Below are 22840 nucleotides of genomic sequence, written 5' to 3'. Positions count from 1 at the left end.
TAAATTCTTACATCAGGTTAACTTGATAGAGGTAACCTAGTACCATCAGCCATAGGGTGTGTTTGTCATTATATTTGAAATGAGAAGTGTCAACTGATCCACGAATGCAAAAGCTGATCTAAAACAGTTGTTTTCTCCATTCATTGATATTGCATTTCTCCTGAGGACAACAAGAACACACTTGTCGAAACATCAAAATTGGGTGGTCCTTTTCAGGACCAATACTTGCCCGAGAAAGATACATGGTGTACCGTGAAACCTATTACACCATTTTGTATTCATTTGCCTAGAGGTTTAACAACCAGGAAACCCATAATTATTTCATTTCTTGGCAGAAAAAAATAACCGCCACCAAACAGAAGAAGTTCGCGGCCCCTGAAGTCTTTTCCACCAGTGACTACATCACCAAACCCACCGGCTCAATTAGACAAACAGAGGAGGACTCATAGCGGGAGCTCTTGCCAGCTTGTTGTGTATTGTAATTGTTCTTCCAAAGTAAGTCGTGGGTCACATAACATAAAGCGTAATGGTTGAATGTAGGAGTGATTTCCATAATTGATTGCATTCATTACTGTGTATGATCAATCGTAAAAAAAAGCCCCATGATCAATCACTTAGTTTTATGTTATGGGCCGCTGGGGTCGGTTGCATAAAAGGTAACCTTGCTACCCGAAGGTTAATTCATGGTAACCCTTGATTTTGATTGGTTGTTGGGCATTGTCACTATGGTAATTACAATTGGATGGCAAAGATAACATAGTGTGAACTTCAATGCAGCAGAACCCGGGGGACCATTTCATGAAAGTTGCCAGCACTGAGAAGCTGTCATTATCTGAAAGTTACCATGGTAACAGACACCCATGCTTCTCATCCAGTCAAAACCAAGGAAATGTTGATGGAGAGCTCTGCTGTGCCCCATTATATAAACATGACTTTTATAGTAACATTCCTGGGCCCTGTTGCATACAAGTTATATGTCATTATTTATGACATAAATCCCTGAATCATGACATCAACATAAGTGTTGACATAAATCTGTTGCATAAAATTTTACTTCAGGAATCATGACGTGATATTTTTAGTCAAACAATTCTGCATACTGATTTGCCGTTTCATCCTTAAATTGTCTCTTTATCTTATGTGGAATTGTTTGGGCAGGCACTTTACAGGCTCCACGTCTTGTCTAATAGCAATAGTGTACTCATGATTGCGTAGTCTCCCTAATCCTGTAAGGTCCGTATGCGTCTTGGTAGGGTCATTGAACGAACGACTCAGAATGGGTTTTGATTGCTTATGCTCGCATGCGCGAGTGGGAGCGTCGTTAGCTTTGCTTGATTGCTATGTCACTTTCGTTGTCACATCATCAATATCATCATTAATTCTCTTCATCAAATTCATGTCTTTCAGTCACAAAGGTACTTTCTGTTCCAATTTGTCTTTAGCTGATTCTAGTTCTGCTATTCTCTGAGAGTCGAATTCAATTGAGGCTGCGAGCTTAATTTCTAACTGCTTCTGACCTCCAACCAAAGTTTCCAAATTTTTACGAACGTACGATTCAAAATCATCATGCAAACTATCGCGAGCCTTGTCCCCCAAAGATGCCGGGCTAGCTGCTGCTGCTGCTTCTTCTCTGAGTTTTGACTCCTTACGCTGCTTCGGGCCCATTTTATCCCCAGTGGAATCATAACATGCTTTGAATATGAACGTAATCTCACCCTCATCAAGGTTTGAATTCCCATTCCTGAAGTCGAAGATATGTTCTGGCAGAATGTTAACTTGGGCTGCAGAGTCTTAAGGTTAAAGTCAACATTCACTCCATTAATAGTACACTGCATCTTCCATTCTTCTTTTTTCCAAATCATCAAGTCTTGAACTTAGAGCATGCCAGGCTTTCTCTCAAGTTCAGCTCCGTAATACCACGTACTATTCGGTATTTAATTAGTTCATCCTCGAGATGCTGAGCTGCCCAAACTGAGAGACCTTCGGGTCAGTCACAAATATACCAAAACCCTCTCCTATCTTGAGGTTCCTTGAGTTGTAGAGATACAGAATCACAGATCATTCTCAGTCACATTAGTAATGGATGACCCTCTGCTTCCATGTGGGTAGAAGATTTTTCATGCTGTTCAATTTGCAGAGTAGCTCTTTTCCAATGTAAAAAGCGGCATATGATCAGGTTGCTCCATGTTGGGTAATAATATGTCCCATAGTATTTTATCTGTGTGCTCTTGGGAAGATTACCATAGCAACAGGGACAGGGTACAACATGAAATATGAAGGACAGGCTGGGCAGTCCTCAGATCCATTTCAGAAAGGCTTTTGAAATAAATATAATATAATCACTTTGTCATTTTCATATGCATTCCTTCACAAGTTTTCTAAAAGGGTCATTTGAGCGGATTACCCACCATAAAGAATAAAAAGGGGGAAAGACCCTGGCATTAGGTTAAAGAAATCACAGTTACTTCCAAATTTCTCTTGAAAAAAAATAAATATAATATAATCACTTTGTCATTTTCATATGCATTCCTTCACAAGTTTTCTAAAAGGGTCATGTGAGCGGATTGTCCACCAAGAATATTTTTGTGATAAATTCTGTCTCTTATTATTCCCAAAATTGATATTTCTCTGGTCTAACATGTATCTTCAACTCTCTATCATCTCGTCTCAATAGTAAAACATCATGTTTGAAAGAGGGAAGAGTGGAAAGGCCTGAACCAAGGCAAAGGCTCGCTCATCCTGCATAGGTCTTCAGGTCCTAGTGGGATGTGTTCGCCAGTTTCTTTGCAATGGCAACTATGCACAGAGTGTAGGTGCTGGAGCACCCATCTTCATGGCAGCACTACTGAAAAACCTGACTGTTACAAGATCAGGTCCCGCTGTTAGCTGTTTTAATTTATATAGCAGCAGTCTCCCCCTGGTCCCATGTCTAATGTAAATTGACTGCTATAAAGTATACTAAGACACAAAACAGCTTCCGGCATTCAATTTCAACACATTACAGTCTCAACAAAGACGTATTCGCATCCATCATATTCTTTTCCTTTCCTTAGTCTGTTCTCCAGAATGTACTTGTTACACTGACTGCCCAAATCTTGGAACTTGCTGGTAATGCTGCTCATGTACAAGAAACAAGAAGTCTAGGATCATCCCTTATCACCTTCAGCTCATCGTACGTGACAGCGAGGAACTGAACAAACTCTTGGGTGGTGTGACAAACGCACAAGTCGGTGTACTGCCGAACATCCAAGCCGTGCTGCTTTCAATGAAGACTTGAGATGAGCGAAAGCCTGCTTCCTCAGGTTCAATTACTCCTTCCTTCACCTCCTTCGCTATTTTTTCTAGTATCATTTCATTTAGAATCCCCATTCAGCTCACCACCATCTGCACAATGTCAATCGCAGAAAAGTTGCAAATGAGACACATCAGTCATTAACGAAAAGATTCATACAATTCCAATCATGACCAACCTGTAAATTTTACCACAATAATGAATTAGAGAACAATTGCCATTTTTGGCAAAATTTACAACATTCACCAAAACAAAACATCCTTGGGGTGAAACTCTGTTGCAGAGGGCATCAAAGCATCAAACGTATTGATTTAATGTGACATTATAAGATAAAGGTTGATTGAGATGTGTAGTTGATCTCCAACAAACTTCTGAGCCAATTTACAAATTCACAACAAATATTCTTATTCTTGTTCATGGAAAAATCAAGCTTTCGTATTCGATATAAGATAGCGACAGAATTTTCACCTCGTAACATCGTGCACCATTGCACTCATGTCTACAGTATTCACAAGATGCGTACTGTGATTTTTGTATCCTCCACATATTTACTTCTTTGCATTCTAGCAGGATTGTGCTCTGCTCCCCTCTTCCACGTTCTCTGTCTTTGCTCTTTTACATTTGGAAATAAGTGTAACAATTTCATTTCAAGATTTGTGTCAGTTGAAATGGGCAAATAATGTCAATAATGCCTATTTACAAGTTTAGTTTTCAGGCTTTTTTTTCAATTTCCGCTGGATTTTCCTAGCAGACTGAGGGATTCCGTGCATAATAAGGTATTCTGCTCCCCTTCTATCAAGTCTTTTGTCTTAATTCTTATACCTTCAAGTGCAAATAATGCATATTACACGTTCAGCTTTAAAACTATATGGATTCTTGGCTGCCGTCCCTTTAGATATATATATATATATATATATATATCGGCAAGGTTGATTGTCGTGTAATTCTTTTTCAAAAGAAATATTAGTTTAATTTTCTGAACTCTTAAAAACTAGATGGATTCTTGGCTGCCGTCCTTTTCGATATATATATATATATATAGAAATCGGAAAGGTTGATTGTCGTGTAATTTTTTTTTAAAAGAAATATTAGTGTCACACACTGAACATAATACTAAATTCATGTAAACCTTTGCATTAGTGAGTTCACTTGTGTCTTCTGCAAATATGAATGGTAGTGGGTACTGAATCACAATACAATGAAAATGTAGTATCAAAAAGATCTAAGTCATACTCTGTTTCAATTTCTGAACTCTAAAAACTAGATGGAGACTTGGCTACCATCCCTTTCGATATATATTTAAATTGGCAGAGCTGTAAACAGGGGCAATGACAGGCAAATGTGTGCTATCGATAGCACCAGCACACTGAGGGAAGCCTCTCCTCTAGAATCCCGCCACAACCTCTTCCAATCTTTCTCCTCGTGGAAGAACAATGTATCTGTTGAATAAACGGTCAAGAATGCCTCGGGAGACCTCTCAAAGAATGTAGCAGAGTGTTGCTTTTCTGATTCCAAATAAGGTCGCCACGGTTCTGTATTCCACTGGGGTTACCAACCACCACAACACTGCGGAAAATCTCCATTTGTAGTGGATGGGCTGTTTTCAATCCATTGTTTCCTTCTCCAAAACTGGACGTAGTTCATTGGCAAGGTATTCAAATGTCTGTTTCGACATCTGAAAATGTTCTTTCCACTGATTGTCGGTAAAAGACTTGACCACCTGTCTGCCCACTGACAGGGGTCTTTATTCGTTTGGGGGATTTCTGAAAGGTTTGGATTCATTCATTGCCTCCTAGGCCTTAATAATTCAATCTCTTTCGGCTAAATTTCTATTCTTTAGTTCTTCTTTCAGTGGGTTTTCACAATCATCCCAAAGGTGATCAAACTCGCCACACTAGAAGCAAACTAGAACTCTAACTGGGCATCGAAGGGCTGACTTGGGACGGGATGTGGAGGGATTGGACTTGGGTTTGTTGGAAGATGCTAGAGCTTTTCTGGAGTTTATTATGTTTATCTTTTTGGTACTCAGTATGGTATAAAGTCATGTTCTCAAATAGTTGGACGAAACTACAGCCTGTTTTGTGGTTGGGCTTGTATTTGCCATCTTGGCAGTCCTGGTTGTCTCAGCCTCTCTCACAATGCTAATTAATTTCGAAAAAAGGGGGTGCTATAATCTGATTATGAAGATTTGTTGCGGTCAAGAGGTATCCATCATGACATCCTAGCTTATATTCATCGAGCAGCTTTTGAGTTGCTGCTTGTTGGGAGAACTCCCCCCACCTCAACTTGTCTTCTTTCCTTCAGTTGGAGTCGCTTCAGAAAACCTGATGGTTTTTCATCCTCACCCTGGAATCAACCGATAAATTCCTTTAGCAGCAGGTTATTGTTTTGATTGGCACCATAGATGGTTCCTGTGCCGGAGTACTTTCTAGGGCGGTCGTCTGCCTCGTTGATGGTCCAGCATGGTCATGATCATCATGACGATCATCTACAGGACATTCAGGAGCGCTTTCCTCTTGTGGCTCGGAAGCAGTCTGCTCCTGCATTTCTGGCTGCTGTTGATTTTAAGGAAACATGTAGGATTGCATTCATGAATAGTTATCAATTTCACACTACAAATCTGAAGCATAATATATATGCAGGTTAAAATCTGTACTGACCCCAAATAAAAGAATGTGTTCTTTGCTCACTGATAGTACAATGCAGGCATAAGGAGGATAAAATTGTTTGATTGAATTTGTAGTCGGTACAATTACCTAATAACAAAATCAACTACTGGTAGTTAAGTTGTAAATTCACCTGTGTTCCTTTGTCTTTGAGTAAGCTCCACTGAGAAAGGTTCCACATAGACAATAACACCTTGGTCCAGTGTTTATAACGTGCAAAATATTACACATGTTACTGGGATTGGATAAGATTAAGAAGTCAAATCAAAATTAGGGGTTAGATAAGAAGTAAATGTTTTTTATTTTTATTTGGCAGTTGCAAGTATCTTAAAGCAAGAGTCATCTGATATCAAAGACAATATCATTAAAACATGTAATATTAGGGTAGCAATAACAGATTTGATATATTAATCATTGCATAATAAAGGATAAATACCTATCCAAGAAGAAGACTCCACACCTTATCGCGGCATTCGATGTTCTGGGAGGTCTTAAATCTTGCAGTGTAATACTGCTCAGCAGTTTCTAACGAATGGCACATTCCACAATCTTTCCTCACAATCATTATATCAGCATTGAATACCAATATATATTTAAATTGGCAGGGCTGTAAACAGGGGCAATGACAGGCAAATGTGTGCCATCGATAGCACCAGCACACTGAGGGAAGCCTCTCCTCTGGAATCCTTCCACAACTTCTTCCAGTCTTTCTCCTTGTGGAAGAACAATGTATCTGTTGAATACACGGTCAAGAATGCCTCGGGAGACCTCTCAAAGAATGTAGCAGAGTGTTGCTTTTCTGATTCCAAATAAGGTTGCCACGGTTCTGTATTCCACTGGGGTTACCAATCACCACAACACTGCAGAAAACTCCATTTGTAGTGGATGGACTGTTTCCAATTCATTGTTTCCTTCTCCAAAACTGGACGTAGTTCATTGGCAAGGTATTCAAATGTCTGTTTCGACATCGGAAAATTTTCTTTCTCGCTGATTGTCGGTAAAAGACTTGACCACCTATCTGCCCACTGACAGAGGTCTTTATTCGTTTGGGGGACTCCTGACAGGTTTGGATTCATTCATTGCCTCCTAGGCCTTAATAATTTAATCTCTTTCGGCTAAATTTATATTTTTTAGGTCTTCATTTGGTGGGTTTTTCACCATCATCCAGAAGGTGATCAAACTCGCCACACTTGAAGCAAACTACACGTAGAACCCTAACTCGGCATTGAGGGGCTGACTTGGGATGGGATGTGGAGGGATTGGACTTGGGTTTTGGTGCTCAGTATGGTATAAACTCATGTTCTCAAACTGTTGGACGAAACTACAGCCTGTTTGTGGTTGGGCTTGTATTTGCCATCTTGGCAGTCCTGGTTTTCTCAGCCTCTCACAATGCTAATTAATTTCGAAAAAGGGTGTGCTATAATCTGATTATGAAGATTTGTTATGGTCAAGAGGTATTCGTCATGACATCCTAGCTTATATTCATCGAGCAGCTTTTGAGTTGCTGCTTGTTGGGAGAACTCCCCCCACCTCATCTTGTCTTTTTTCCTTCAGTTGGAGTCACTTCAGAAAACCTGATAGTTTTTCATCCTCACCCTGGAATCAACCCATAAATTCCTTTAGCAGCAGGTTCTTGTTTTGAACAGCACCTTAGATGGTTCCTGTGCCGGAGTACTTTCTAGGGCGGTCGTCTGCCTCGTTGATGGTCCAGCATGTTCATGATCATCATGACGATCATCTACAGGACATTCAGGAGCGCTTTCCTCTTGTGGCTCGGAAGCAGTCTGCTCCTGCATTTCTGGCTGCTGTTGATTTTAAGGAAACATGTAGGATTGAATTTATAAATAGTTATCAATTTCACACTACAAATCTGAAGCATAATATATATGCAGGTTAAAATCTGTACTGGCCCCAAACAAAAGAATGTGTTCTTTGCTCACTGATAGTACAATGCAGGCATAAGGAGGATAAAATTGTTTGATTGAATTTGTAGTCGGTACAATTACCTAATAACAAAATCAACTACTGGTAGTTAGGTTGTAAATTCACTTGTGTTCTTTTGTCTTTGAGTAAGCTCCACTGAGAAAGGTTCCACATAGACTATAACACATTGGTCCAGTGCTTATAACGTGCAAAATATTACACATATTACTGGGATTGGATAAGATTAAGAAGTCAAATCAAAATTAGGGGTTAGATAAGAAGTAAATGTTTTTTATTTTTATTTGGCAGTTGCAAGTATCTTAAAGCAAGAGTCATGTGATATCAAAGACAATATCATTAAAACATGTAATATTAGGGTAGCAATAACAGATTTGATATATTCATTGCATAATAAAGGATAAATACCTATCCAAGAAGAAGACTACACACCTTATCGCGACATTCAATGTTCTGGGAGGTCTTAAATCTTGCAGTGTAATACTGCTCAGCAGTTTCTAACGAATGGCACATGAAGGTTGCCACCTTTTGCGCCACTCTGCAGACATCTCATCCCGTGCCTGCAACATAACAACAAAATTGAGAGAAATACATCCACATACAATGCCTTGGTACACCTCAAACTTCCCATTACAAGCCTTCCTTCAATACTGTACTCATTTATACATTACTTCCAAATGCAGTTTATTAAAGCTTGCCATTCATATTCCACAATCTTTCCTCACAATCGTTATATTAGCATTGAATACCAATTCAAATGACCACCCAGAGAAAACTACGTAATTATTCCCATCAATTTATTTAGAGCTCATTTTGGATCCAACTACCCCGCCAACTACACAATCTCAGACAAGTTACAGCGCTCTCCGCTGGTTGCACTTGTTTGCTGGCACTGGCAAGCACGCCTGTCGTTTCGGGAGAGTGAGTGTACGGTGCTGGTGTGTGCGAGTCTGGACTGCGTATGCTAGTTGACCGAAAATCATTCGGATCGACTCTGCGTGATTCATGTCTTTAATATTGTTTCATTTTAAACTTATATGTTGTCATCTGCAAATATCATTGTTGAAGATATTTTGGGAAGAATTCTGCATTGGTCCCCGGCCTTTTTTGTGTTTTGTGATCATGGAAAATGCAAACGAACTTTGCTCTGTCATCTGCTTGTGCAACTCTCACCTGGCCGGCCAGCGCATACCGTACTGTCAGTGCATGCAGTGCGTGCATGTAGCGCATCGACACGACGGCCGGAGCAAAAAAAAAATGACTCGATTTTCCCCGCCTTCAAAATTTCGATGCATCGAAGTTCGATCGAATTAAAGCTGTCGAACACCGGTTTCAAAATAATCGATATGACTCAGGCTTAGTCTTCAGGCTTTTTTTCCATTTCCGCTGGATTTTTCTAACCGACCGAGGGAATCCGTACACAATAAGGTATTCCACTCCCTCTCTATCAAGTCTTTTGTCTTAATTCTCATACCTTCAAGTGCAAATAATGCATATTTACATGTTCAGCTTTAAAAACTAGATAGATTCTTGGCTGCCGTCCCTTTCGATATATATAGAAATTGGCAAGGTTGATTGTCATGTAATTCTTTTTCAAAAGAAATATTAGTGTCACACACTGAACATAATACTGAATTCATGTAAACCTTTGCATTAGTGAAATCACTTGTGTCTTCTGCAAATATGAATGGTAGTGGGTACTGAATCACAATACAATGAAAACGTAGTATTGAAAAGATTTAAGTCATACTCTGTTTCAATTTTCTGAAAAACTAGATGGAGACTTGGCTACCATCCCTTTTGATATATATTTAAATTGGCAGGGCTGTAAACAGGGGCAATGACAGGCAAATGTGTGCCATCGATAGCACCAGCACATTGAGGGAAGCCTCTCCTCTGGAATCCTTCCACAACTTCTTCCAATCTTTCTCTTTGTGGAAGAACAATGTATCTGTTGAATAAACGGTCAAGAATGCCTCGGGAGACCTCTCAAAGAATGTAGCAGAGTGTTGCTTTTCTGCTTCCAAATAAGGTCGCTGCGGTTCTGTATTCCACTGGGGTTACCAACCACCACAACACTGCGGAAAACCTCTATTTGTAGCGGATGGGCTGTTTTCAATCCATTGTTTCCTTCTCCAAAACTCAACATAGTTCATTGGCAAGGTATTCAAATGTCTGTTTCGACATCCGAAAATGTTCTTTCCACTGATTGTCGGGAAAAGACGTGACCACCTATCCGTCCACTGACAGGTCTTTATTCGTTTGGGAGACTTCTGACAGGTTTTGATTCATTCATTGCCTCCTAGGCCTTCATGATTTGATCTCTTTTAGCCAAATTCTTTTCTTTAGTTCTTCGTTCATTGGGTTTTCACAATCATCCCGAAAGTGATCAAACTCGCCACACTTGAAGCAGCAAACTAGAACTCCCTAACTGGGCATTGATGGGCTGATTTGGGACGGGATATGGAGGGATTGGACTTGGGTTTGTTGGAAGATGCTCCTTTGCTAGAGCTTTTCTGGAGTTGATTATGTTTTGATGGGTTTTTTTTTTTTGGTGCTCAGTATGGTATAAACTCATGTTCTCAAATTGTTGGACATAACTACAGCCTGTTTTGTGGTTGGGCTTGTATTGGGCCATCTTGGCGTCCTGGTTGCCTCTGCCTCTCTTATAATACTAATTAATTTCGAAAAAGGGGGTGCTATAATCTGATTATGAAGATTTGTTACAGTGAAGAGGTATTTAGTCATGACATCCTAGCTTATTTATCGAGAAGCTTTTGAGTAGCTGCTTGGTTGGAGAACTCTCCCCACCTCAACTTGTCTACTTTCCTTCAATTGGAGTCGCTTCAGAAAATCTTATTGTTTTTCGTCCTTACCCTGGACCAAACCCATGAATTCCTGAAGCAGCAGGTTATTGTTTTGAACAGCACCATAGATGCTGTCCAAATAGGCAAGGAGATGAAGTGGTGCCTGCCGAGACTTGCTTAGCAAAGTCTTTGGCAGGCAAAAGGAGGTAGAGTCGCAACGTTTTGATTGCTCGTTCAGACCAGCCATGGTGGCTGTTTCCTTCGTGACATTGTGAAATGTCTCCCAGTCCACTTCACCTTGCTTCGCTGGTTCCCTTCCGAAGGAGAGGCCAAGCCGTGCAAGCAGATCCGTGATGACTCGGGGTTAGATGTACCACCTTGGGAGTGGGAGTTATGAGTTGCGAGCTCAACCCTCTAGGGTAGCAAAGCTGGAAGAGTCCATCAAATTTTCCTCAAAATACTCCTCCGTTCTTAAAATAATAACCACCAGACCCAGAGTCACGATACCCAGAACTTACCACTGACTCGCTCTTTTGCTCTCTATCTCTCCAGTCTCTACAAAAGGCCATACAAATCCTCTAACTCTCTCTCTCCCCCTCTGGCAAAAGAGACACGCTATCTTTGAGAAATGATAACAATCTTGAAAATTTCACGCTATCTCGTGTTATATCCGCCCATTTGTTTTGTACAAGGGGTGGAAGTGTGGGTCTCGCAAATTACTTGTTTGTTTTGCAAAGTATAAAGTTGAAATTTCATGTTTTTGAACAAAATTTGATGCTTTATCGCCTCAAATACTGACAATTTTAATTCTTTCACGAAATTTCAATTCACTACTCCTCTTTTTGTCAGTTTTAGAAACTTTCGCCTTGTATATGGAAGATGTTAACAAGACCTGCCCCATATAGTATTGAAAAGAGGGAATAACGGAAAATGGTAATTCAGCCTTACAAAGTGGATTTCACTTTTTATTTTCTGCTCGATTTAAACAATTTTAAAAATGCTCAACAGATGATTTATGCATTAGTCTTGAATACTATATTCTTTTTTTCTACCCAAACTGTAATTTTAATGAGAAAAATTTAAATTCTGAAATCACATTGTTTCTGAAAACGCTTTAAATTTGTCGTAATATTTTTTTAATTTTTGTGGTTTTTGCTTACTAAAGTACACAAAACTATGGTTAGGGAAATGTGAGACACCTTTTCAAATTAAGTTTATGAACAAATGTTAAACAAAATTCATAAGAAAATGGTTTGGATTCCATCTTTAGAATCTATATTATGAAATTAATGACAAATTTCGATTAAATTCTCCCCCAAATGCCTTGTTTGGATGATATTTTTAAAGGATGTAAAATGGGACCAAGGGCGCTTTCATGGTTGAACCTTTGGATGGAAGTGTGTGCCAGATTTTTCGACTGTTAATGGAAGTATGGGACACATTTTTAGTTGGGTTCATTAAAGTATGTTTTGTTTATTTTGTTTGATACTCCAGATTAAACATTTACCCTAAGTGTCTTTTTGTATTTTAATTGAATGTTTGTATTATTTCATTGAAATATTCACCCAGGTGGTGGGGGATGTGTCGTTGACGGAAAGGATAGAAAATAGCAAGGGAGATTGGAATGTGGGAAAATCTTGCCTGGGGAAAACTGCCCCTTGCCAAATTTCAGTTTGATTCCAGACCTAGTCAAAGAAATTTGTTACAAAAATTATCTTTTATTGTTTCAAAGATTTTATTTTATCCTGGTTGATTTTTACACTTTGATGTGGAAAGAATATAAAAAGGTTCCTTTTCTCAATTATTTTTATTTGGCCTTTTTTTGGGGGGATGGCTTTTAGGAAGCTGTAAATAAAAATAAATACCCAAATAGGGTTGCCAAAAAATACGAGATCTGAAATCCTCTTTAAGGGTTTAAAAATATAAGCATACTCCTTGTGCTCTAGCACCTTCTTACCCCATGCTCTTGCTCCTTTGGAATATGCATACTTGTAGCGTGCCTCTCCTTTCTTGCCGGGTCCTTTTCTTGGACGAATGATTGTTGCTTGACTTCTTCCTATGTTTGCATTATGGTCAAGTACTGTCAACTGCCCTTGCAAGCATCGCTGGGTAGAAAAAGTGCTGCCTCTTTGGACAATACTTTAAGTATAGTCCATGGTATGATTCTAGTACACCAGTGTGGCAGGCCTTTGTCAGATGCTTCATATCTTTCACTAGTAGCTTGTCAAAAATGACTTGCTGAACGGCTTCATGCGCTTTGGATCCCGGCTCAAGCCACTTTCTCTCTTCAGTTTCGTCATCAGTCAGTGGTGCATGGGCACACTCGTGGAATTTTTCTCCAGAGTTCCAAGTGTGTACGTCAACTAGATGATGTGTCATGGATTGTAACATTTCTACTAGCATGTCCGGATCCTCTCTGCAGTTTTGGCTAGACCACCAAATATGATTAGAGATATGCTGTATCCACGGTGCAAGATCCTGACAATCTCTGGTCTTTGCCTTGTTGGTTAGTCTCTTCACAACCGATTTGGCGAAATGCCATACATCAAACTGATGATCAATCCATTCGTACTCCTCTCGCAGCATCTTTCTTATACCACCGTGCCGATCAGTGGCGAAAATCTTAACTTCGACCCCAGCAGCCAGCATGTCATCCAACGACATCTTACAGCCCACCTTCTCCATAGCGACTGAACTATTGGCTTGCGAAACCTGGACTAAAGCCATGGCAATGACTTTATACGTAGCAGAATCCATGCAGGTATAAGTACAGTACTTCGCATTGTAGCCGGGTGAATCGCAACGGCCATCTGCAATAACAGTGACAAGTCTTCCTCGTACTGCTTCCCTGCACTCCCGAATCTCTTGCTGGTAAAAAGTATTAATAGTAGGGAAGAGCATCGACTCCTGAATTCCATTGAACGTTGTCCGTGAGATAAATTCTAAGTTGAGTAAACTTGCAAAAAATGCCATCTTCTCATAAGATTGCCCCCCTAGCAGTATTGCTCCTGCGGTAAGGATGTTGCCTACAGGCTGTCGACCAATGGTGGGTTGGGATGACCATTTTGTGACAAGATTTCCACAGACACAATTTACATTGACAGTCACCATGGTGCCAGTTTGGTATTTCTTCAGTTAAGCTATGTGCCCATCTTGGCAAGCTTGACACTTCAACCCTAAGAGAAGATCATTAAGGCTGCTCTCTGCCACAATGAAGTTCTTTTGTGTGGCAAACTTTACTGCATCTGAGTCTTCCTCTGAATCAGAGGATTCGTCTGAAGCTTCGTATGACAAATCTGTTGATCTGGATGATGTAGACGAGGAACTTGATGAAGTTGGACTTGATGAGCCATTTGAAGTCAATGGGCTTGCATCAGCTGGGGAATCAATTTCCATTTGCTGTAGTGATGACTCTTCGTCCATAGATGGAACCTCTGGAATAACAACTGTTGGGGTTTCAGAGCTAGGAGGTTCTTGTAAGGCAGGTTTATCGATGACATGTTCGTCAATGGCATGCTCCTCGATGGCAGGTTCCTCGATAGCACGCAGTGGTGGTTCTGATTCTCGAAAGTACACAGGCTTGACTACAGCGGGCATTGTCTTAGCGTGCTCTTCATTGACATAGTTGAAGTCTTCTGGTATCTGGGTCCACATGTCCTCTGTTTTCCTTAAAACAGAAAACAGGGTTTGGGTTTATGCGTCCACCCAGGCTCGAAGTTTTTCATCGTCCTGCAAAACGAATGATATAAAATATGAACATTTTTTGCTTAAAACTCCAAGGTGAGTTTGAACAAAGAAAAGGACAAAATTAGGTTTTTGTTAGTAATTATTTGTTCAATCACTCAATGGAACTGATAAATCATACAGGATATTCAATGCCAGAAGTGTTAAGTAAGAGTGGAAAAGGAATTCAAGCATGAATTGAAATTAGGGCAAATAATTCAAGATTGTTATGTTATATGAACCATAACATGCAGGCACTTCTGATTCATTCATTCATTCATTCATTCATTCATTCATTCATTTATTTATTCCAAATTCTCATTAAAAAACATACAACATACAAATCAAAGAATACACTATATACAAATAAAGATACAAAAATAGAAATACATTTAACAAGAGAATAAATGAGAATATGAGGGAGCCAGCATAGGCCAATGGCCTTTCTAAGGCTGGGCTCCCGAGACCATAATATAATCATAATAATCATAGAAGAGAAAGAGAAAGTACTGTAAACATAATTATATGGGTGGATGATATAAGGCAATACAACTTATTTTCAAATTTATTTATAGGCATCAATAAGGAATTTTTATATCTGTTTTTGAAAGAGGCAAGAGATGGGCATCTTTTTATTTCTTTAGGTATTTTGTTCCATAAAATAACTCCAGCATATTTTACAGAATTTCTAGAAGATTCATAATTCAACAAAGGTAAATATAATTCAACAAAAGGTTAATTGAGATGTGTAGTTGATCTCCAACAAACTTCTGAGCCAATTTACAAATTCACAACAAATATTCTTATTCTTGTTCATGGAAAAATCAAGCTTTCGTACTCGATATAAGATAGCGACAGAATTTTCACCTCGTAATATCATGCACCATTGCACTCATGCCTACAGTATTCACAATTTGCGTAGTGTGATTTTTGTATCCTCCACATATTTACCTGTTTGCATTCTAGCAGCCTTGTAGCGAAGAGCTCCCATCTTCAGGCCAGACCATTTCCTCTGAATTTTTCCTGTGGAAGAAGACTCCACACCTTATCGCGGCATTCGATGTTCTGGGAGGTCTTAAATCTTGCAGTGTAATACTGCTCAGCAGTTTCTAACGAATGGCACATGAAGGTTGCCACCTTCTTGCGCCACTCTGCAGACATCTCATCCCGTGCCTTCAACTTAAAAATGCCTTGGTACACCTCAAACTTCCATTACAAGCCTTCCTTCAATACTGTACTCATTTATACATTACTTCCAAATGCAGTTTATTAAAGCTTGCTTTGATGGTTTGACCACCATAATTTGACTCACACCATTTGGCAGATTTCGCCCAAGTACTCTGGAAGGCACAAAGCTCTCGCCACGACTTTTCATGATTTTTTTCCTACGAGTTTCCAACAAATTTTGCCATCAAATTTGTGATGCCCAGGGGTACGGTTCTAAAGTTAGATAATTATTTGTACATACATGTCAGACCAAAAATCGCTCAAAGAAGTGATTTTGTGTCCAGAAGAACTGCAATTTCACTCTTTTCACATGGTTCATATATAAATATGCTTATATTTGCTCTCAATGGCTGAAATTAAATTGTTTTAGCAGTATTCTGTTTTATCAAGTGCCTGTCACATATTCCATCGAAAAATAAACTATAACAAAAGGTAAAAAAATTAATGACATACATAAGAAATTCATAAAACAATAAAGTACATAGGAAAATGATTTTCATACCAGAAATTTTTCGAATACAAATGTTAAGAATACCACAAAGAGTATCTTGACCAAAAATCAGCAATTTTGGAGTTTTTTTTACTGATTAGGCCAATGAAACTCGATGTTGAGTTTCCCGTCCCATTTTTTCCAGCTCATAATGAGGAACCGATTTCATTATTCATTGTTTTCCAGAAGATGAAAGTTTGACCTTTTGTAACCTTTTAACCCACTTTTATCTGTCGTGTGAGTTGTGACAGCACTGTGTATAGCGAGTGGCGACCATACGGCATAGACAGTCGACTCAGTATTAGAAAATAAAACGCAACTCATTCTTTTTTAATGAAAAAAAAACATAGGGCTAACTGACTTCAATACAACTACCTCTCCAAACTTGCCAAGAGGGGCGGCAGTGTGACCCTCTCTCTCAGTGTGGATTGGTGGCCATCGATGTACCAGAGGCTGTCTTTTAGTGCCTTCACGAACCTCTCCCCCTCTTCCGGCGACCCCATCTTGCCAAGTTGTCAGATGCTTTGAAGAACATCGACGATGGCGTTGTGGAGCTTGGCCTGGTTTGTCCGTTTGCAATTGATGGATATTGCGTTCGGAATGTGGGACTGACGGGCAAGTTGTTTTGCGGTCGACATCAACACATCCGTAATTGATCTAGATCTAGATGCAGGGCCAGCGTCAGATACATTAGCCCCAGGGATGCTGACGGTGCACTCCAATTTTACAAATTTTCCGAAGTGAGTACATATTTCGTGTGCTATGCAACTATCAATATCGACACCGAGCTTGGACATTTTGAGAGATGACTCACCAACGTACACCGCGGTCATTTTTGCATTCTCATCTACATGATGTAAGTTTTCCTTCGCGAGGATCGCCCTGAAAATGTCACAAAAAGACTACTTTGGATAAATTTCAATTTCAAACTTGTAGATTACATTGTACACAAACCATTCTGCTATTTTTTGCGGTGATCGCGTGATCTTTGGCCGAGATATCAAGGGGGAAGGGGTCATTTAGGCCCCCCTCCCCCAGTTTTTTTTTCATCTACCATAATACCACAGTCCTTTTAGGGTTTGAATAATAAATATTTTGCATTATACATTTTTTTATAAGAGAAAAAAAAACATTGGTAGTGTAAAGTTCAGATTGACAAAAGTTAGAGTTGGGGGAGGGGTAAGGGTGGTCGAGTAAAGGGCATTTTGTTCAGACAATTCTGCTGAAGATTCTGCCGTTCATTGCAATCGTACAGCGCACATATTTTTATTCTCTGTGTCAAGGATGAATCTTGCTTACTGCTGAGGCAACTGTCTTGCGGATGGTTCTGGTGGAGACCCCTCCCTGCAGGCCACATGCTCTCCATGCCTCGGTAAGCTCGGAGCTTGGCTTCGACACAGCCTTACCAGTATGTGCAAGGAAGTACGGTGCGTTTGTCAGGTTATCTGACGGTGTGCTCTTAGGTGTTAATTTGCGCAACTCATCATAAAGCTTGAAGTACTGGAAATGTTGATCTTCAACAACGACTTCAGCTCGGCCAAATGATGAGGATGTCTTGTGATCATGCACCTGGAAATAAAAGATAAGGAATGTGTCATTTTTCCTGATCCAAACCACCATGACCATTCATGGCATCCTATTGTTTTGGTTTTGTTTTGTCTTTAAGACAACTGACCCAGCTGCCTTAAAAAAAAAAGAAACAATGATATTCAATATGGTAAGGAATCACATTAATGCTACACGTGAATGAGTAGGGATCTGCCACATAATATGTTGCAGTCGCCACACAATTTAACCAGTACTACTTCTACCTTTACTCCATCTTCTACTACCACTTCTACTACTACTACTACTTCATGTAGTTGATCATTTGATTGCCACCAGAATGCTCTGATATAATGTGCATGTATGGCCTTCAACAAAATGGTTCTCTATACATTCCCATATCTACGGACAATTACATGCATTGAAAATTTGATGGAATAAAGCCATATTTTGGTAGGCCCTAGACCTCTAGGCTAGATCTAGATGATAGATCTATCTATTTTCACTCCCCCATCATATAACCCCTAGATTCAGCTTAGATATATTATTTTCAACCTTCTTCATATTTTTATTTTCAATTCTAGCAGGGGTACATATGGAACTCTGGACTCTAGCAAAGTCAAAGAGAGGAAGAAGTACTGCTATGTTTCAGTACACAAGTCACAAAGGGTCCTTCGGCGACCCCCATTCAGCCTTCCGCGGTACGAGTGACTAAAGTCTACGGTACCGTTAACTCAGGGAGCCCGCTGGGCCGCCGGAGCTCCCTTGGTTACGGTACCGCAGGTCTAACTAAACTAAAGCCTAGTCGAAGGCCCTTAATAAAGGTAACTAAATCATAGGGGAAAATTTAAGATAATTTCAATCTACTTACCAGAGGATCAGACAACATGGTGTTAATGTCGTCGTCGGCCATTTTTCGAGGTCAAATTTTAGTCCAAATAAACTTGAAACCCGTATCCAGCGACGTTCTGGAAAATTAAATGTTCCGCACGTGCACCGACAAACATGCACTTTGACTCTTTGACTTTGCGCATGCTTTCTAGATACCGAGACATTCAAGTTCATTCATTCTTTCATTTATTCTCACATTCAAGACTGGTAAATATACACACATTCATAAAATTTTGGCCCATACTTCCCCTGGAGTTTGGGCCATATGACTCACACTTCCTAAAGTTTGGCCCACACTTCTGACCCACACTACAAAATCTCTCTCTCCCTCTCTCTCTCTCTCTATATATATATATATGTATATGTATATATGTATATATATGGAACGGAAAGAGGACTTTTTGAAGAAGAATTCAAGTAAGTTACACACACAAAAGATAGAGTTGAGAAAGTGAGCGAGTCACGACAGGAAAAGGAGGAAAACTTAACGGTGATTATACTTACAAAGATATCGACGACACCCGAGACATCGCCGGCGAACATCAAGAAATAAACAGGTAAAACAGGCAATGATATGTACAGGTTGAGTCGGATGAAAACGTTGGGTGAAGCGTGGTTGGAGAATCCCCAGATCCAGAGCAGCCAGTGTTGATGGAAGTCCCCACTTGATGCTGCCCAGATCCGAGAATGTATACATGTATATATATATGTATATATAAAACATGATTACCATACAATATTAATAGAGACTAATCTCTCTAATCTCTTTTAACACTTACTACTACAATTATGTGGCACCATAGGTCGGGCTACCACTGTACCTTCATATCTTTGAGCTGGAATATATCGCGCACCCTGTACGTTGAATTTCCCCTACCCCTGACTGGCAAATCTGTTGCATGCTCGCCTTAAAACTTCTATCTATCGTAAATTGACAACTTTATTGATGAATCTGTGACGTTACATGATGGGCAAAATTGATGAGGATGATTGTTTGGAAACCACGGCAAGGCTCCTTCAGCAAGTGAGTAAATGTAGCTGGGGACCGGCAAGATACATGTAAGAATGGTGACTGATGATGCTCCGGGGGACAAGATTGTTCGTTACTGGTTGGCAAGGTACTGGTGTTGACTGGCAAGGTCATGGGCGTGGACTGGCAGGCCATGGTGGGAGATTGATGAGCAGGCCCTGGCTGGCAAGGTTGTTAACTCACTAAGGTGTTAATGGATGAAGATTGGCAAGATGTATTGTTGTGGGGATGAACAAGCTCTGCAACAGGGCCAGGCAGCCCAGTTGACATGATTGCTTGCGGAGCATGATCATCATTGTTGGTGTCCTTCCGAGGATTGGGGATACCAGGATAAAGGGTCCAATGTGGAACATCAGCAACGACTGCAGGATGGTACTGAAATTTGAAGAAGAAAAAAATCTAAAATATAGTACTTGTCTTTATTAATCTTGGTTCTTTAAAGTTCAACATAATAATGTACCTACATGTACATAAGATGCATATTGACAGTAGCAAACCCGACCAGGTTTGCCGGGTATAAATAAGTTACTGGTAACCTTTTTATCTTTCTTCTTCCTGCGAGTCCCCTTCATCACCTTCCTGAAAACATGGGCGCTTTGTACAGAAAGCAACCTAGCTGTACATGTAGGCCTAGCTAAACCAGGGTGATGCTCCTGCTCTGCCAATGTCTTGTAGGGTATAAAACGCACTCTCACAATATTCTGGCACGTGCCTTTGTGGAGGATGCTTGGGTTGCGGAGTCCGTTTCCATCAGAAAACACCACCACAGCACGGCCGTAATCTGGCAAAAGGGTCTATCTGCACAATCGCCCTCGAAAAACTTTCTGAGAAAATCAGCTTTGAAGTTTGAGCATTTAATTTACTTGTAGAATACTTGAGAGTTAATTTTAGCTGGTGGACTCTATTCTATCACTTAGTTTATCTTTGAAAAATCATTTTTAGTCCCATTTTATTATTTTAATCCCTTTCCTTTTCTTGTAAGATCCAATTTAATGCAGATAGACCCTTTTGCCAGATTAATCTCGGAAGCAAAGACAGTGATATTCATCTGGCAAAAGGGTCTAGTCAGTCCGCAAGCCCTGAAAAAGTAGCTTCTTTTATCCAAGTGATATTCATGACAAGAGGGTTTTTGCATAGTTAATGAGCTTGGTGCGAACCAAAACACCTCTTTTTATTCGGCCATTGCTGCTCTAAATATTGACCAAATTTCATGTTTTTGGTATCTTTGTAAAGAAGAAGAATCATTCTTTTAGGTCATGTGTTTGGATTTTTAAAAGAATGTTGTAATATAGGAAAAACTTTTGATCTAAAACATGAAACAAAATATTTTTTTAATGCAACAAAAGTTGTTGTTTTTACACTTAATTTCTGTTTGGGCACAAATGATTTTTAAATCATGATAAAGCTGAAGATCTAAGCTTTAATATGATATAATTTTTATAAGAAGATGTATTTTAGATGGGTCAGCAGCCAGCTTTTCATAGGCCAAGTACATTTTGCAGCTCAAAAACAAGAATACTGCGCTCTGATTGGTCATACAGACCACACACCCACGCAAATTCCAATGTTCCCCACACTGGGCCTCTGCAAGGTCACACTCACCATGTGGTAATCTCTTCAAATTACCCGCGCCTGTTTGTTTTGAAAACAGTATTCAGCCAATCAGAACTCTGGATTTTATGTTACTCAGAAATTTCAGAAATCTCGTCTTGCATCTTGATGGAAATAACTGGCTGCTGACCCATCTAAAAGATGCCACATATCAAGAGTGACATTGTAAGAAAGTATAGAGTTTGAGCTTTCTGATGATATGAATAATGTTGGTGCCTAAAACACAAAATGTTGCACAATTTGCAAGTGAAAACAGAGGAAGAAAATTCTGTTTGATGCATCTTTTCAGGTAAAAAAATCACTTATTTATCAAAATATTTCATTCAAAAGAAATGACCAATATAAAAGGGTAACATTTACTCTTGCCCATGGTACAAAAATAATCAATATTACTCAAGGAGAAAGTGGTTAAATTCTTTGAGAAAGAAAGTCTCACAATTCACGAGATTTTGCAGGGACATGAATTCAGCCACGAGAGGACTTGGATGAATCTTGCTCATTTGCTCATTAACACAGGGGCTTGCGGACTGACTGGGTCTATCTGCACATAGACCCTATAAAGATTGGCTGTAATCTGGCAAAAGGGTCTATCTGCACATAGACCTTTTTGCCTTAAATGATGGCAGATAATATGTTTATTTTATCAGGCAAACAGGGTCTATCTGCAGATACACCCTGTTGTCAGATAATTACAGAGGGAAATTGTGTTAATTTAACCAGGCAGAAAGGTATATCTGCACGGTTGGTAAACTATTATAATATTGGACAGGCTGCGCAGGACTCTCAACTTCATGGTCTACAACCACTTGGTTTACTATCCATTTTGTCCAAAACCATTTGGTCTACTAGGCGTTTGGTCCATAACCATTTGGTCTACTAGGCGTTGTTACAAAACCATTTGGTCTAATAGGCATTTGGTCCACAACCATTTGGTCTACTAGGCGTTTGGTCCACAAGCATTTGGTCTACTAGGCGTTTGGTCCATAAGCATTTGGTCTACTAGACCTTGTTACAAAACCACTGGTCTACTAGGCGTTTGGTCCACAAGTATTTGGTCTATTAAGGCGTTTAGTCCACGACCATTCGGTCTACTAGGCATTGATACAAAACCATTTGGTCTACTATGCGTTTGGTCCACAAGCATTTGGTCTACTAGGCGTCTGGTCCACAAGCATTTTGTCTACTAGGCATTGTTACAAAACCATTTGGTTTACTAGGCGTTTGGTCCACAAGCATTTGGTCTACTAGGTGTCTGGTCCACAACCATTTGGTCTCAGTAGTCATTTGGTCTACCAGGAATGTTACAAAAACCATTTGGTCTATAGGCATTTGGTCCGTAACTAATTGGTCTAAGTAGGCATTTGGTCCACAGCCATTTGGTCTACCAGGAATGTAACAAAAAACATTTGATCTACTAGGCGTTTGGTCCGTAACTAATTGGTCTAAGTAGGCATGTGGTCCACAGCCATTTGGTCTACCAGGAATGTTACAAAAACCATTTGATCTGCTAGGCGTTTATAACTAATTGACTTTGTTCTGAAAGCAATTGGTTGGATGCACAGGGTGTCTTAGCGATTGGAAAATTTAAAACCTAACCCCCCCCCCAACAAAAAATAA

The 22840-nt window shown here is 39.8% G+C and overlaps 3 protein-coding genes across 4 annotated transcripts in view; 1 reads left to right on the top strand and 2 right to left on the bottom strand.

Moving 5' to 3' along the window:
• The window catches only part of LOC129262655 (biogenesis of lysosome-related organelles complex 1 subunit 4-like), a 36267-nt gene that overhangs the window by 8441 nt on the left and 4986 nt on the right, over nt 1–22840 (top strand). The window contains exon 5 of one of the 2 annotated variants that reach the window (XM_064102703.1): nt 336–495. In XM_064102703.1, coding sequence (XP_063958773.1) covers nt 336–449 — 114 coding nt within the window. In that variant the 3' untranslated portion in view covers nt 450–495. Of the gene's footprint in view, nt 1–335; nt 2482–22840 lie in introns of those variants that run through there. The other variant, XM_064102698.1, reaches the window with a different exon arrangement.
• On the bottom strand, nt 5662–12668 carry LOC135155495 (uncharacterized). Its single transcript, XM_064104651.1, has 4 exons — nt 12664–12668; nt 8402–8459; nt 7608–7763; nt 5662–5847 (listed from the first exon to the last, which is right to left on the bottom strand). The coding sequence occupies exons 1-4, from the start codon at nt 12666–12668 to the stop codon at nt 5662–5664; spliced, it is 405 nt and encodes a 134-aa protein (XP_063960721.1).
• Nucleotides 12780–13817, bottom strand: LOC129267074 (uncharacterized). The gene has a single exon (XM_054904827.2). The coding sequence runs from the start codon at nt 13815–13817 to the stop codon at nt 12780–12782; it is 1038 nt and encodes a 345-aa protein (XP_054760802.2).

Source organism: Lytechinus pictus, chromosome 1, assembly GCF_037042905.1.
Source record: "Lytechinus pictus isolate F3 Inbred chromosome 1, Lp3.0, whole genome shotgun sequence".
In the NCBI taxonomy this organism is placed as follows: Eukaryota; Metazoa; Echinodermata; class Echinoidea; order Temnopleuroida; family Toxopneustidae; genus Lytechinus; species Lytechinus pictus.
The sequence above is the reverse complement of the archived record's forward strand: the minus strand, read 5'-3'. Positions and strand labels throughout refer to the sequence as shown.

Coding starts and splice junctions, on each gene's coding strand:
- LOC135155495 (XM_064104651.1), bottom strand. Junction 7,764..8,401: donor GCAACCTTCATGTGCCATTC/GTTAGAAACTGC, acceptor TAAAATCAACAG/CAGCCAGAAATGCAGGAGCA. Junction 5,848..7,607: donor CGGCACAGGAACCATCTAAG/GTGCTGTTCAAA, acceptor TAAAATCAACAG/CAGCCAGAAATGCAGGAGCA.
- LOC129267074 (XM_054904827.2), bottom strand. CDS start 13,817: ATGGTGACTGTCAATGTAAATTGTGTCTGTGGAAATCTTGTCACAAAA.